This window comes from Oncorhynchus nerka, linkage group LG6 (genome assembly GCF_034236695.1).
Source record: "Oncorhynchus nerka isolate Pitt River linkage group LG6, Oner_Uvic_2.0, whole genome shotgun sequence".
NCBI lineage: Eukaryota > Metazoa > Chordata > Actinopteri > Salmoniformes > Salmonidae > Oncorhynchus > Oncorhynchus nerka.
Genome location: NC_088401.1, coordinates 53,122,051 through 53,136,283, shown reverse-complemented (window position 1 = coordinate 53,136,283; position 14,233 = coordinate 53,122,051). Strand labels below are relative to the sequence as shown.

Below are 14,233 nucleotides of genomic sequence, written 5' to 3'. Positions count from 1 at the left end.
TCCCAGAACAACAGCAAAGGACCTTGTAAAGATGCTGGAGGAAACAGGTACAAAAGTATCTATATCCACAGTAAAACAAGTCCTATATTGGCATAACCTGAAAGGTCACTCAGCAAGGAAGAAGTCACTGCCCAAAAACCGCCATAAAAAAGCCAGACTACAGTTTGCAACTGCACATGGGGACAAATATTGTACTTTTTGGAGAAATGTCCTCTGTTCTGATGAAACAAAAATATAATTATTTGGCCATAATGACCATTGTTATGTTTGGGAGAAAAAGGGGGAGGCTTGCAAGCCGAAGAACACCATCCCAACTGTGAAGCTTGTGCAATACACCGACGCATGTCTTGTATTCAAGATCCTTAATGGCCTGGCTCCCCCTCCACTCAATATTTTTGTTAAACAGAAAACCCAGACATATGGCAGCAGATCCACAAGGTCTGCCATGAGAGGTGACTGTATAGTTCCCCTAAGGAAAAGCACCTTTAGTAAATCTGCATTCTCTGTGAGAGCTTCCCATGTCTGGAATACACTGCCATCAGACACACATAACTGCACCACATATCACACTTTCACAAAATGCTTGAAGACCTGGCTGAAGGTCAATCAGATTTGTGAACATGGTCCCTAGCTGTGTGTTGCCGCTTTCCATGTTGTCTGTTGTCTGTAGCTTGTGAGGTGTGGAAACACTTTGTTGCTTTTATGAATTTTGTCTTGCTGCTTTTTGTTCTATGTTGCTCTGTCTGTATGCTATGTCTTGCTTGTCCTATGTTGCTATGTCTTGCTTGTTCTATGGTGCTATTGTCTATATTGTAATTGTTTTTAATAACCTGCCCAGGGACTGCGGTTGAAAATTAGCCGGCTGGCTAAAACCGGCACTTTTACTGAAACGTTGATTAATGTGCACTGTCCCTGTAAAAGTAAAATGAACTAAAAAAAATAAATTTAAAAAAAGCACGGGGGTGGCAGCATCATGTTGTGGGGATGCTTTGCTGCACGAGGGACTGGTGCACTTCATAAAATAGATGGCATCATGAGGATGGAAATGTATGTGAATATATTGAAGCAACATCTCAGACATCAGTCAGGAAGTTAAAGCTTGGTCGCAAATGGGTCTTCCAAATGGACAATGACCCCAAGCATACTTCCGAAGTTGTGGCAAAATGGCTTAAGGACAACAAAGTCAAGGTGTTGGAGTGGCCATCACAAAGCCCTGACCTCAATCCTATAGAAAGTAGGACCTCAGACTGGGGCGAAGGTATACCTTCCAACAGGACAATGACCCTAAGCATACAGCCAAGACAATGCAAGAGTGGCTTCGGGACAAGTCTCTGAATGTCCTTGAGTGGCCCAGCCAGAGCGCGGACTTGAATCCGATCCAACATATCTGGAGAGACCTGAAAATAGCTGTGCAGTGACACTCCCCATCCAACCTGACAGAGCTTGAGAGGATCTGCAGAGAAGAATGGGAGAAACTCCCCAAATACAGGTGTGTCAAGCTTGTAGCGTCATACGCAAGAAGACTTGAGACTGTAATTGCTGCCAAAGTTGATTCAACTAAGTACTGAGTAACGGGTCTGAATACTTATGTAAATATGATATTTCAGTTTTAGATGTTTTTTAATGAAGTTGCAAACATTTCTAAAAGCCTGTTTTCGCTTTGTCATTACTGGGTATTGTGTGTAGATTGATGGGCGAAAAAAAAACAATTGAATACGTTTTAGAAGGGCTGTAATGTAACAAAATGTGGAAAAAGTAAAGTGGTCTGAATACTTTCCGAATGCAATGTATACTGCTCTGGCAGCCAAAACAGCCAAATACTCCCTCTAAACGTGAATCGATTCAAAATTGTGATACTGTTCTAGAAACATAAAGCCCTTTGCCTTCATGTCACATCAGAATTATTTCACAAATGCAAAATATACACTTACTGTATACAGTTTTAACCGACTGTATCACAGTTGCAGCCGACACTATTTTTCAGTGACAACACGTTTCTTGCGGCCTTCTTCCATTACACACTGACACACTGGTGTTCAGCACTTGCTAAATTAGCTAATCAGCACTGGTGGTCTCTCTGTCTTCCGTCTGTCTTCTGTAAACACCCGCTGTAACATGGAGATATGGCAGTGTGGGAACCCTAAGCCTATAAAGGTGTGTATCAATGTAACCTTTTAATTTTTTAAAGAATATTTATTGCTGATATGAAAGATAAGGTCCTTATACTTCCAAAACCGTACCGCAAGCGATGCGTGTTAATGTTCAGGCCAAGAGTCGGGGTTCTTGACAAAACAGAAGACACTTTCGTCCAATGACTCTTATGTGTAGTGTAATGTAATTGACGTAGTTCTGTCCTTGAGCTGTTCTTGTCTACTAATGTTCTGTATTATGTTGTGTTTTGTGTGGACCCCAGGAAGAGTAGCTGCTGCTTTCGCAACAGCTAATGGCGGTCTACAATAAAATACCAATACCGAACTGTAATGTTGTGCAAATAGTGGCGGCAACGTTCACCTTTAGGTTTTCAGTTCAGGTAACACATCTAATCGTATTCCTGAGAGTCTACTGTTTTGATTTAAAGGTCATTACTTTATTCTCTTGAGCCTGCCAACTATTGGGCATTTAGTGTGCTGTAACCTTCAAGGTGCATCACTATTCAGTAGTTGAGTCTTTTTCTTTACATGACTGACTGTTCACGCATTTCTCTATACAGTTTCTAATCTGCAATACACTACATGAGGAGTAAGACCCATGGAGGCACACACACAGCCTACATACACAAGGCTATTATTTTGTATGAAACAGAAGACTGTATTCATCCCCTTTCAAGGCTCACCTGCCCCCCTCCCTTCCTTGACCTTATAGAACAGAGCCCAGCCCCTGGAGAGGGCTTCCCAGCCAGGACCAGACCAGGGGGAACCTGAGAATGCCAGTCGTTACGTAGGCTCCAGGTGGGCATCAGCATCACCAGTGTTCCCTTGCCTTCTATTTTTTTTCTTTTTTCTTTTTTCTCCTTGCCTTCTATTTTTTTTTTCTCCTTGTCTTCTATTGGCCTGGGAGGGAATCTCTCCTGTGTCACAGAGCAGGAATGCTGGGTGGTGAGAGGGGGATTCCCATGAAGCTTTCCCACCAATGTGAGCCACCCGGTGGAGAGAGAGGGAGGGGCCTGAAGGTTAAATGAGGCAAGCAACCCTCTCGTTCTCTTCTGCTGTGCTGAGTGAGGGTCTGCCATGTAGAGTAACAGGCAGTTCCGAATACATGTTGGATGAGTTCCACAGACCCTGGACACCCATAAAGTTTGAGTGAGAACACACTGGGAAGAAGCATTACAGGTATGGCAATTAAGGACTATGTCTATGTAATTTAGCATGATTTTTGCTGTTTTTCTCAATTTTGACTCTTTGGTGTTTTATGGCAGTGTGCAATGTTAAGGTGCATTACTGTCACCTACTGGGCATATGGGCATATTCAAAATTCTGAAACGTAATCAATATTGACAGAATTTTTGTGGCGTTTTGCAAAAATATGACTTGGAACCCCTAGAGGGCAGTCTACTCTTTTTGCAAAATGATGGAGAAATGTATGATTTCTTGACTTCTTCAGTTGATTACTATAATAATACTCTCTCATAATACTTTCATGTCCCCCACATTGAGCAGCCCAGACTGCAGGACCATGGAGGGTCTTTCTATGGAGGCCAGTGCTTCTGCAGCTCTGCTGATGGTAGGTCCTTCTAAAGTATGTGTTATGTTGTGGGGGAGTTTCACCATAGAGTTATGCCAATAAGTGTTTTTTTGTGGCTTGTGCTTCTCCACAGGCATCCTGTCTGCTGGCACTGTCTGAGCCCAGCTGTAATCAGACCCAGTTTCTGCACTCTAATGGCAGTTGTGCTGACTGTCCTGTCTGTGGACCTGGGGAGCAGCTAACAGACGTAACAAATAGTTACTGTGTGTGTGTGTGTGTGTCCATCCGTTCATCCATCCATCCGTCTGTCTGTCTGTCTGTCTGTCTGTCTGTCTGTCTGTCTGTCTGTCTGTCTGTCTGTCTGTCTGTCTGTCTGTCTGTCTGTCTGTCTGTCTGTCTGTCTGTCTAACTGCCTCTGGCTCTACACCTGTCTGATTCCTGTCCCAGGACTGTGGTTATGGGGATGGGGGAGAGGGCGGCCGCTGTGTGGCGTGTGCAGAGGGGCAGTTCAGTACTGAGACTGGGTTGGCCCCCTGCTGGCAGTGCACTCGTTGTATTCTGCTAAACCGCCAGGAGAGAGCAGTGTGCTCACCCATCAACAATGCCCAGTGTGGCAACTGCCTCCCAGGGTAAGTCCTATATCTATGGGGTGAGTAAAAGTGCAGTGCAGACAAAAGCAAACACGTAACATTTCACCTCAGGGGGTTAAGGTTGGACTTGGCTGGTTTCCATTTGTGACATATTACTGATTGCAATTCCATTGTGTTTTATTCCAATAACGTTCAAGAGAGGCCAAAAACCGCTGTAGTCTTAGAGAGCATGAAGGAAACGTAGGATCAGTCACCATCCCCATGGGCCATGCTGCGTATGTCATTATGTCTGGTGTTTATGTCTGTACTCAGGTATTATAAGCTCAGAAGTAGGAGTGGGGAGGTGGACCTGTCGTGCATGCCCTGTTACAGCCCAACACGCAAGATCCGGAAAGAGTGTTTACCTTTGCAGTGGAAACACACCTCCACAGCAGGTAAGGTAAACATGAATTGAACAGCCAGCAAATAAATGAATGCTGCTAGCAAACAATTATAACGTCTCTGTAAGCCTTCCACTGGTAGCGCCCATTGATGTTCAAATCATCTTCCTCGGAGTGAGAATTTCATTGGCAATCACTTTTTCCAGGAGAAGTTTCAAAGGAGTTACAGAGAACAGTGAGTAATAGTACATTGACTCTTAAAACTAGTTGTGTAGATGATGGTTATGTGTGTATTGTTCATATAGTGACGCTGAATACGGTCCAAGTCTCCATGGCTCTTATTGGTTCAGTGACTTCCGCCTCAATCTTCCTACTGCTTCTGTTACTTTGGGCCTTACTACTGATCATTGAGAGATTCGGTGAGTTTTGCCTTCCCGTTCAAACCATGGCTAAAAATTGTACTCAATCTCCCATTCGTTTTCTGTATTCACACAAGGTGGGAATGGAATGTGGATTATATGTTTTTTTGTTTTTTTTTGTGGGGTGTTCAGAACAGGTTCCAAAGTATTGTCCTGAAGGTCTACATTTTGAAGTAGGCACAGCCTTCCCACGGAATACACTCCTCTCTAACACCACAGAGACTGGAGCGATACCATCAATTACCCCACCAGAGAGTCCTGGACCAACCCAGGACGCCCACCACAGGTACCTAATCCTCCTGGCCAGAGGTTCTGCTTTGGGGAATAACTGTAATCGGGTCAATTGAACAATCTTCTCTGCATTGCTCCATCTACTGGTCATGTTGGCTGGTTGATGAATAGATGTCAAACAATAGAGCCTCTTTCTTTCCACCAATAAGATGCCTAAGCTCACTGAGCCGTGAAGGTGAAGTGCATCCCACCTCTATTGTCATCAATGTCACCACCAACATCAAGCCATCCCTTCAACATGGAGGTGAAGACGGCCCCTGGGAGGGTCAGAGAGGACACTGTCACACACCAGAGGAGGTATTGCATGTGCTTTGTGTTTCCATTTTCTAATGAATATTGATCTATTATAAATTATGAGACACTAGGAAATTCTTATAACTAGTCTAACTCACTCCACTTTTCATTTGTAGATGGAACAAAAACTGTTGGAAATCTGCAAAGTTTCTCAAGGTACAGTAGGATCTCCCATGTCGAACAAGTGATGTTGAGGGTGAGATTGATCAATTCAATCAATTCATGCTTTTGTATTTTCATATGAATATACAACCAAATGTTTTCAGAAACTGATATCAGGTTTTTGTGTTTCCACGGTTTAGGTGTTGACTGACAAGTCTCTATTACAGTGCTTACACCAATATTTATGTCATTGACTGACACTGAACTCCTTGTGCTGGTCCAGGTCAGAGTCTGGAGGAGCTAAACTATGACACAGTCCAGGACCTGTCTCTGCTGCTGGACTCAGGGGGCTGTGGCCGGGGCAGCGGGGTGAGAAGGCTGGGCTATTCCTTGGGTGTCACCCCGGAGGTCCTTTCTAACCTCCATGGCTTCCAGGATCTCTTCCAGTACCTGCGCACCTCCACCTACATCCTACTGCCCCAACTGGCCCAGGCCGCCGCCCTCCTGCCCCGCCCTGACGTTGTTGCTAGGATACACCGTGGTCTGGTGGTCAATCACACAGAGATATCCAGGCCCTAGGGACATGTTGCCAATCCCAACTTGGCCTGTGTGACATACAGTGCATTCGGAAAGTATTCAGACCCTTGACTTTTTCCACATTTTGTTACGTTACAGCCTTATTCTATAATGGACTCAATTGTTTTTTCCCCCTCATCAATCTAAACACAATACCCCATAATGACAAAGCAAAAACAGGCATTTAGATTTTTCCCCAAAAAAACATTAAATAATAATAACTGAAATATCAGATTTACATAAATATTCAGACCCTTTACTCAGTACTTTGTTGAAGCACCTTTGGCAGCAATTACAGCCTCAAGTCTTCTTGGGTTTGACGCTACAAGCTTGGTACACCTGTATTTGGGGAGTTTCTTCCATTCTTCTCTACAGATCCTCTCAAGCTCTGTCAAGTTGGATAGGGAGCGTCGCTGCACAGCTATTTTCAGGTCTCTCCAGATTTGTTCAATCGGGTTCAAGTCCGGGCTCTGGCTGGGCCATTCAAGGATATTCAGAGACTTGTCCCCAAGCCACTCCTGGATTGTCTTGGCTGTGTGCTTAGGGTCGTTGTCATGTTGGAAGGTGAACCTTTGCCCCAGGTCCTGAGGTCGTGGGGCAAAGGTCATGAGCGCTGACGTCTTTAACATTTTGGAGCAGGTTTTCATCAAGGATCTCTCTGTACTTTGCTCCGTTCGTCTTTCCCTCGATCCTGATTAGTCTCCCAGTCCCTGCCACTGAGAAACATCCCCACAGCGTGATGCTGTGGTGCTCTGTCATTGTCACCATCACCTCCCTGACCAAGGCCCTTCTCCCCCGATTGATCAGTTTTGCCAGGCAACCAGCTCTAGAAAGAGTCTTGGTGATTCCAAACTTCTTACATTTAAGAATGATGTCCACAGTGTTCTTGGGGACCTTCAATGCTGCAGAAATGTTTTGGTACCTTTCCCCAGATCTGTGCCTCGACACAATCTTGTCTCGCTCTACGGACAATTTCTTCGACCTCATGGCTTGGTTTTTGATTTGACATGCACTGTCAACTGTGGGACCTTGTATAGACAGGTATGTGCCTTTTCTAAATCACGTCCCATTCAATTGAATTTACCACAGGTGGACTCCAATCAAGTTGTAGAAACATCTCAAGGATGATCAATGGAAACAAGATGCACCTGAGCTCAATTTCGAGTCTCATAGCAAAGGGTCTGAATACTTATTTATTTAATGAATTTTCAAACATTTCTAAAAACCTGTTTTTGCTTTGTCATTATTGGGTATTGTGTGTAGATTGATGAATAAGGCTGTAGCGTAACAAAATGTGGAAAAAGTAAAGAGGTCTGAATAATTTCTGAATGTACTCTAACACCATGACATGAAGTCAGCATGGTATGTCACACCCTGGTTTGAAATTATACTCTTGGATAATGCACTAGTTCTGCAATTCATTGTTAAAAAGAGGGACTGACGGCTTGTTAAATGGTACCAATTATGTCAATGTTGGTTTAATCAAGCGAAACGGAGCAGAACTTGACAGTTTGAAATGTGATTTATTTTGGGCTATAAACTGCTATTACTTGTGCACATTTGGTTAAATTAACCCATTGAATGTATAGCCATTACATATGTAATACCGCTGAACTCCTTTCTGTTGCATAAGACAGTGTGGTATCATTTGTTTGCATAAGGTGTGAATAGTCAGCATTGTAATGTGACCTAGATAGATGACTTTGTCATCCGAATCACAGGATGCAGAGCACAGAGACGTCATCATTAACCATCAAATAGTATGTAAACGGCAGGCTGTGAACCCATGACAATTATACCATTGTGGGGTTTATAGTATCTCATAGGTATACTGGTCCAAAATCTCACTACCACTTCCATTATTTGCGATGGTGGTCAGAGTGTTAAATAACATGGGGCTATTCTGTATCATTCAGGGCAGTGTAACTGAACCCACGGTGTCATGTTTCTCCCTGTTTTCCATGTAAAATTAATGAGGGCCCGCTGGCTAAGGCATGTGAGATGGGGTAGGACAGAAGCATTAGTGTTGGATGGAAATAGGGAGAACATGTTGTTTTCTTTATGGGAGGGGTTGGTTCACCACTGCAGCAAATCTCCTCAGACACTCCAGCTTTCTCCATAAGGTAAGTCCTCAAGGAAACTTTGTATTTATGCTATGACAGCAATACATATAATATTAATACAAAATGATATATATTACATGTAAGCTTTATTTGACTAGGCATGTCAGTTAAGAACCAATTCTTATTTACAATGACGGCCTACTCCAGCCAAACCCGGACGAATTGTGCACTGCCCTATGGAACTCCCAATCACGGCCAGATGTGATACAGCCTGGATTCAAACCAGGGACTGTGGTGACCCATCCTGCACTGCGATGTACAGTGCCTTAGACCGTGGCGCCACTCGGGAGGCCTAATATTACTTACCACCCGTGTTCTAATTAAACTTCCATTGGAATAAAACATGCATACATTATCATTTCATAATCTGTGTTCTGAAACGATTTCACCATCAACATGTCAAAATACATGATAAGCAACAGTTGCCTACTGTCAACCATAAATTCTCACGCTAGGTGACGCTATTGCCTATTATTGTCTTGTTCCCTTGTTTTACTTGGATGTCCACGTACCCGCGGATTATGCGCGTCTCTGGGTAATGTGCCATAAAAAAATAGAGAAGGAAAACTTCATAGAAATGGCGGAGGGTGCAACGTCTCTGAAAGAGTTGCGAGCTCAAATGGGTAAGAAATACACATAGCATAACTAAATATTGATGTGCCAAATGTATTTTATTAAGTCGAAATTGCTCTTGGTTGTTTGCCAAGTGACCCTGCTACCGGTAACCTAGCTAATACTCATTTTGAACATGTTCTGTGGCTAGTAAGCCTTAGCTATCCGTTGACAATGTGCTGGGGTTGGTTGTCTGATCCCCTTCGGTGCTAGTTTGATAGCTAACGTTATCTGTCAAAGCTACTACTATTTAGCGGAATAGCTACATCAAAATGATAGTTTACCGGGTCATTTATTTTGCACTGTAATGTGACTTGGCTAGCAATCATAACCACGCCATTATATTTGGTACAACGTTCGGCATTTTTCAATTAAAGTTTATTTATTGTGACCTGCAATTTAAACACCTAAACTAACAAGAGTTAACGTAGTAGTAGAACGACAACCAATCGTTGGATCCGACATTGATTTCGTGACCGTTTGACACATCTGCGCGCTGCTGTCTGGCGCCATACATTCACTTTTTTTTAAATTTTAAATATTTGGCTAACTAGTTAGGTAAAAGCTAACTAACTTATTTGGCCATTTAACATAGTTGGCAGATTTGTGTATACACTTAGCTAGCCAGCCTCAAGTGTTTACTGTCTGACTAACGTCATGCCCATCTTTGACTCCCAAGTCCTACCGTTTACTAGTACGCTAACTTTAGATACCTAGCCATTTTGTATGAAAAGTAGCAAACGGTGGTTTCTGGCTGGCTAACTAACTAGTTTACTAGCTAACGTTAGGTAGATATCTCGGCTAATAAGATTGATTCTGGGAAGGCCAGCAAGTGATACTTTCAAATTACATTAGCAGGGTAGCTAGCTGAGCAAAGAGTTAACGTTAGTTAGCTAACCATATTTATTTGTCTAGGCAGCAGTTTTCCTACTTGGCTGTATGTAACTGTTGGCTAACTTTAGCTAGCTAACGTTACTACATCAATTGTCTTGGCCTGTTAGCTAGCTAGCATTCAAGCAGTGAACATTATCTCAAAGTAAAAAATATTTCAGTCTACTGTACTAACCTTGTTTACATGTGACAGATTCTAAGGTGTTCACCCATAAAATTAGTATTTAATTCAAGTTTTATAAAGACATGTCCATTCAATAGAGAATTGCAATAATCCAAACCCTATGACTCTACCATATGGTTCAAAAGTTAGATGAGTGACTCTGAAAGTTTAGCATGATTAGAGTGACTAGACTAGTGTAATCATGTCCATGGTCAAAACTGTTTTTGACAAAGTAGCTAGCTACATAACTTCTAAAGTGGTCTTGCACTGAGTTCCACACAGGCAATGAACAACAAGCCCACATAGCTGCTGATGGAGGATAAGACTGTCCAGTTACAGCTAGTTTTCATGGATGTAGTCAGTGATAAAGGGTTGTTTCTTGAGTGGTTGAAATTTGCTTTATAAACCAACACTTTTTCTGTCTTTTACTCTATAACGGTAGTAATTTTATTTACACACAGTTCCTTTCAATGTCCCTCGTCCATTACTTTTCTCTTTTGCGGGCCACTTCCCTGAGTGGCAGCCAAGTTCTCACTGGGTCTACGTCAAGGTCTGAATGCCCAGTTTGTTTTGACTCAAGCTGTAAGATTTGGCTGAAATGCTAGTGTCCCCCCCCCCAACATAACACGGATTGGGTGTGCATTTTTCCTTGTGGAGAAGGGGTTTCTGAAAGTAGACCATAACTTTTCCTCATCCAGTTTCCCATTCACTATTTTCACTCTGAAAGTTATATCCACACTGATTTTTGTGGAAGTATTTTCCAGTGAAATGCAATCTAGACTAGAGTGTGATGAGGGGATGTTTGAAAATCCCAACTGCACTGACTTTGTAGAGGTTCCCTCAACATTTGGACATAGGAAGGCTAACAAAATAATGGCTGGAATCTAGTCCAGCCTTAAAATCTCCACAAGAATGTGAGCTTGTGTATCAAACTGGGCATTCAGACCTTGAGTGCAGATCAGATGCCTGGGACTCAAATCCCAGCAAGGATATCTGAATCCTGGGCTGCAGAATCAAAAGCGTGATCAATATTTCTGAATCGCTGTGATTGAATCAAAGGATGAAATTGACAAGCCTTATTTGGTGCAGTCGCTTGTAGCAGTGAAACGGCTAGGAGTAGATCCTGTCATCTCTGCCTTCTGCAGGAGGTTAACCCTGAGTTGAGGTCATGACCCGCTAGCCAGTGAGATGGCAGAGCCCCAGTCAAGAACACAGTTTGGTTACTCACCAGGCATTACAGCACAGAGAGAAACGTGCCCCCAGGCAGGTCAACTCTTTTTATAGGGTGAATAAGAACTGATTATGTTGCAGTTAACGATCATGGATGTGCTTACTCATGCAAAAGGCCCTCTCCTTTCGGCACAGTGGAAAGATTTGAGAAACAAATGTAGACTACATTATTTGAATAAGAGGCCAGTCCATCGCCCTCTCATTTTGATGGTATAGAGTAGTAAATGACACACTAAAAAGGAAAGATGGGCCTAGTTCATAGATTTGGCTTTGAATCAGTGGACTGTATAAGCATTGAGCCTTCTAGCCTATCCACTCAATTGCACTTGTTTGCCCACCATGAGTGATGTTGATGAAATGTGATGCATGTCCACACCTGGGACAGTCCTTGTGTGCACCCTAAGGAGCCAAGCTCTGGTCAGGGCATTCTCTCATTAGCCAATGAGAATGGTGTACGACCTGCTGACGTATCATCATCCCGATGGCTCTGGAAATAGCCCAGGCTTAGCTCTTGAGTGAATGTGTCCCCAGTTGTCCTGGACAAGATCTGCTGTCTGTGTGTGTGCGCACCCTCATCACAGTTGTGCCCGGTGAATGCTGTCATTGTTAGACCGTGTGGACACATTACACTCCAGGCATCTGCAGTACTGCACTTTCTGCCAACCAAGTAACACCCAGCCTGTTACAGCTGCAGCCGGGTCCTGGAGAGAGAGAGCGAGAGGGAGCGCGAGTGTTGGAACAACTTCACTGACCCACTGAACTTACTCTTGTCGTCTGACTGGTATGTGTGTGGTGGGTGGTGCTTTGAACAGGAGGCACCAGTGCAACGGTCAGTCAGCATGGGTCTTCTTTAGCAGTGAACCAATGTTCTCAGTTTATTGTGATGAATACAGGGGTTATGAATAGAGGTCGACCGATTATGATTTTTCAACGCCGATACCGATTATTGGAGGACCAAAACAGCCGATACCGATTTAATCGTCCGATTTAAATAAATAAATAAATAGTGTATTTGTAATAATGACAATTACAACAATACTGAATTAACACTTATTTTAACTTAATATAATACATCAATAAAATACATCTTGCCTCAAGTAGATAATGAAACATGTTCAATTTGGTTTAAATAATGCAAAAACAAAGTGTTGAAGAACGTAAAAGTGCAATATGTGCTAATGTTTCAGTTCCTTGCTCAGAACATGAGAACGTATGAAAGCTGGTGGTTCCTGTTAACATGAGTCTTCAATATTCCCAGGTAAGAAGTTTTAGGTTGTAGTTATTGAAGGACTATTTCCCTCTATACCATTTGTATTTCATTAACCTTTGACTATTGGATGTTCTTATAGGCACTTTAGTATTGCCAGTGTAACAGTATAGCTTCCGTCCCTCTCCTCGCTCCTCCCTGGGATCGAACCAGCAACACAACGACAACAGCCACCACATCGAAGCAGCGTTACCCATGCAGAGCAAGGGGAACAACCACCCCAAGGCTCAGAGCGAGTGAAGTTTGAAACGCTATTAGCGCGCACTAACTAGCCAGCCATTTCACTTCGGTTACACCAGTCTCATCTCGGGAGTTGATAGGTTTGAAGTCATAAACAGCGCAATGCTTGACTCACATGCTTGACGCACAACGAAGAGCTGCTGGCAAAACGCACGGAAGTGCTGTTTGAAAGAATGTTTACGCGCCTGCTTCTGCCTACCACCGCTCAGTCAGATACTTAGATACTTGTATGCTCAGTCAGATTATATGCAACACAGGACACGCTAGATAATATATAGTAATATCATCAACCATGTGTAGTTAACTAGTGATTATGATTTATTGTTTTTTATAAGAAGTTTAATGCTAGCTAGCAACTTACCTTGGCTTACTGCATTTGCGTAACAGGCAGTCTCCTTGTGGAGTGCAATGAGAGAGAGGCAGGTTGTTATTGTGTTGGACTACTTAACTGTAAGGTTGCAAGATTGGATCCTCTGAGCTGACAAGGTGAAAATCTGTCGTTCTGCCCCTGAACGAGGCAGTTAATACATCGTTCCTAGGCAGTCATTGAAAATAAGAATGTGCTCTTAACTGACTTGCCTAGTTAACCTGTTGCTTCTACTCGGGACGCTTGCGTCCCAACTAGAGCTCTGGAAATGCGCTACGCTAAATGCTAATAGTATTAGTTAAAACTCAAAAGTTAATTAAAATACACATGCAGGGTATCGAATTAAAGCTACACTCGTTGTGAATCCAGGCAACAAGTCAGATTTTTAAAATGCTTTTCGGCGAAAGCATGAGAAGCTATTATCTGATAGCATGCAACACCCCAAAAGACCCACAGGGGACGTAAACAAAATAATTAGCATTTCGGCGTTACACAAACCGTACAATAAAATAGAAAACATTCATTACCTTTCACCATCTTCTTTGTTGGCACTCCTAGATGTCCCATAAACACTATTTGGGTCTTTATTTCGATTAAATCGGTCCATATAAAGCCTAGATATCGTTATATGTAGACTGTGTGATAAACGAAAAAAACATCGTTTCAAAACGTAACGTCATTTTTTAAAATTCAAAAAGTCGACGATAAACTTTCACAAAACACTTCGAAATACGTTTGTAATGCAACTTTAGGTATTAGTAAACGTTAATAAGCGATAAAATTCATCAGGAGGCGATGTAAAGATCATTAGCTGTCCGTCTGGAAAAATGTCCGGCTAGAAACTCAACGAAAATATCCGGTCCTAGACCATAGGAGATACGGTGCCCTGCATGTGTTTGACCAAGAAAAAACTTGAAGGGAAATGACAAGACTCTAGACACCGTGTGGAAGCTGTAGGTACTGCAACCTCAGTCAATTAATTGTGGTTCACCTTTATCAATGGGTTC

General features: G+C 42.8%; 2 protein-coding genes across 11 annotated transcripts in view; both read left to right on the top strand.

Moving 5' to 3' along the window:
• The first annotated feature begins 3,166 nt into the window (after positions 1-3,166).
• LOC115131150 (uncharacterized) lies at positions 3,167-7,888 on the top strand. Its single transcript, XM_065019078.1, has 11 exons — positions 3,167-3,329; positions 3,657-3,720; positions 3,815-3,928; positions 4,129-4,310; positions 4,584-4,705; positions 4,746-4,886; positions 4,957-5,070; positions 5,203-5,356; positions 5,511-5,658; positions 5,772-5,811; positions 6,041-7,888. The coding sequence occupies exons 2-11, from the start codon at positions 3,673-3,675 to the stop codon at positions 6,334-6,336; spliced, it is 1,359 nt and encodes a 452-aa protein (XP_064875150.1). The 5' UTR covers positions 3,167-3,329; positions 3,657-3,672; the 3' UTR covers positions 6,337-7,888.
• Positions 7,889-8,969: 1,081 nt separating this feature from the next.
• LOC115130622 (MAP7 domain-containing protein 2-like) overlaps positions 8,970-14,233 on the top strand; it is a 39,012-nt gene continuing 33,748 nt past the window's right edge. For all 10 annotated transcript variants that reach the window (XM_029661950.2, XM_029661947.2, XM_029661943.2 and 7 more), the window contains exon 1: positions 8,970-9,079. In XM_029661950.2, the coding sequence (XP_029517810.2) occupies positions 8,995-9,079 (85 nt within the window). In that variant the 5' untranslated portion in view covers positions 8,970-8,994. The remainder of the gene's footprint in view (positions 9,080-14,233) is intronic.

Excerpts from the sequence above, each read along its gene's own strand:
- LOC115131150 (XM_065019078.1), top strand. The coding sequence starts at position 3,673 with ATGGAGGGTCTTTCTATGGAGGCCAGTGCTTCTGCAGCTCTGCTGATG. Across the intron at positions 3,721-3,814 it reads CTTCTGCAGCTCTGCTGATG|GCATCCTGTCTGCTGGCACT; the intron begins GTAGGTCCTTCT and ends GCTTCTCCACAG. Across the intron at positions 3,929-4,128 it reads CTGGGGAGCAGCTAACAGAC|GACTGTGGTTATGGGGATGG; the intron begins GTAACAAATAGT and ends TTCCTGTCCCAG.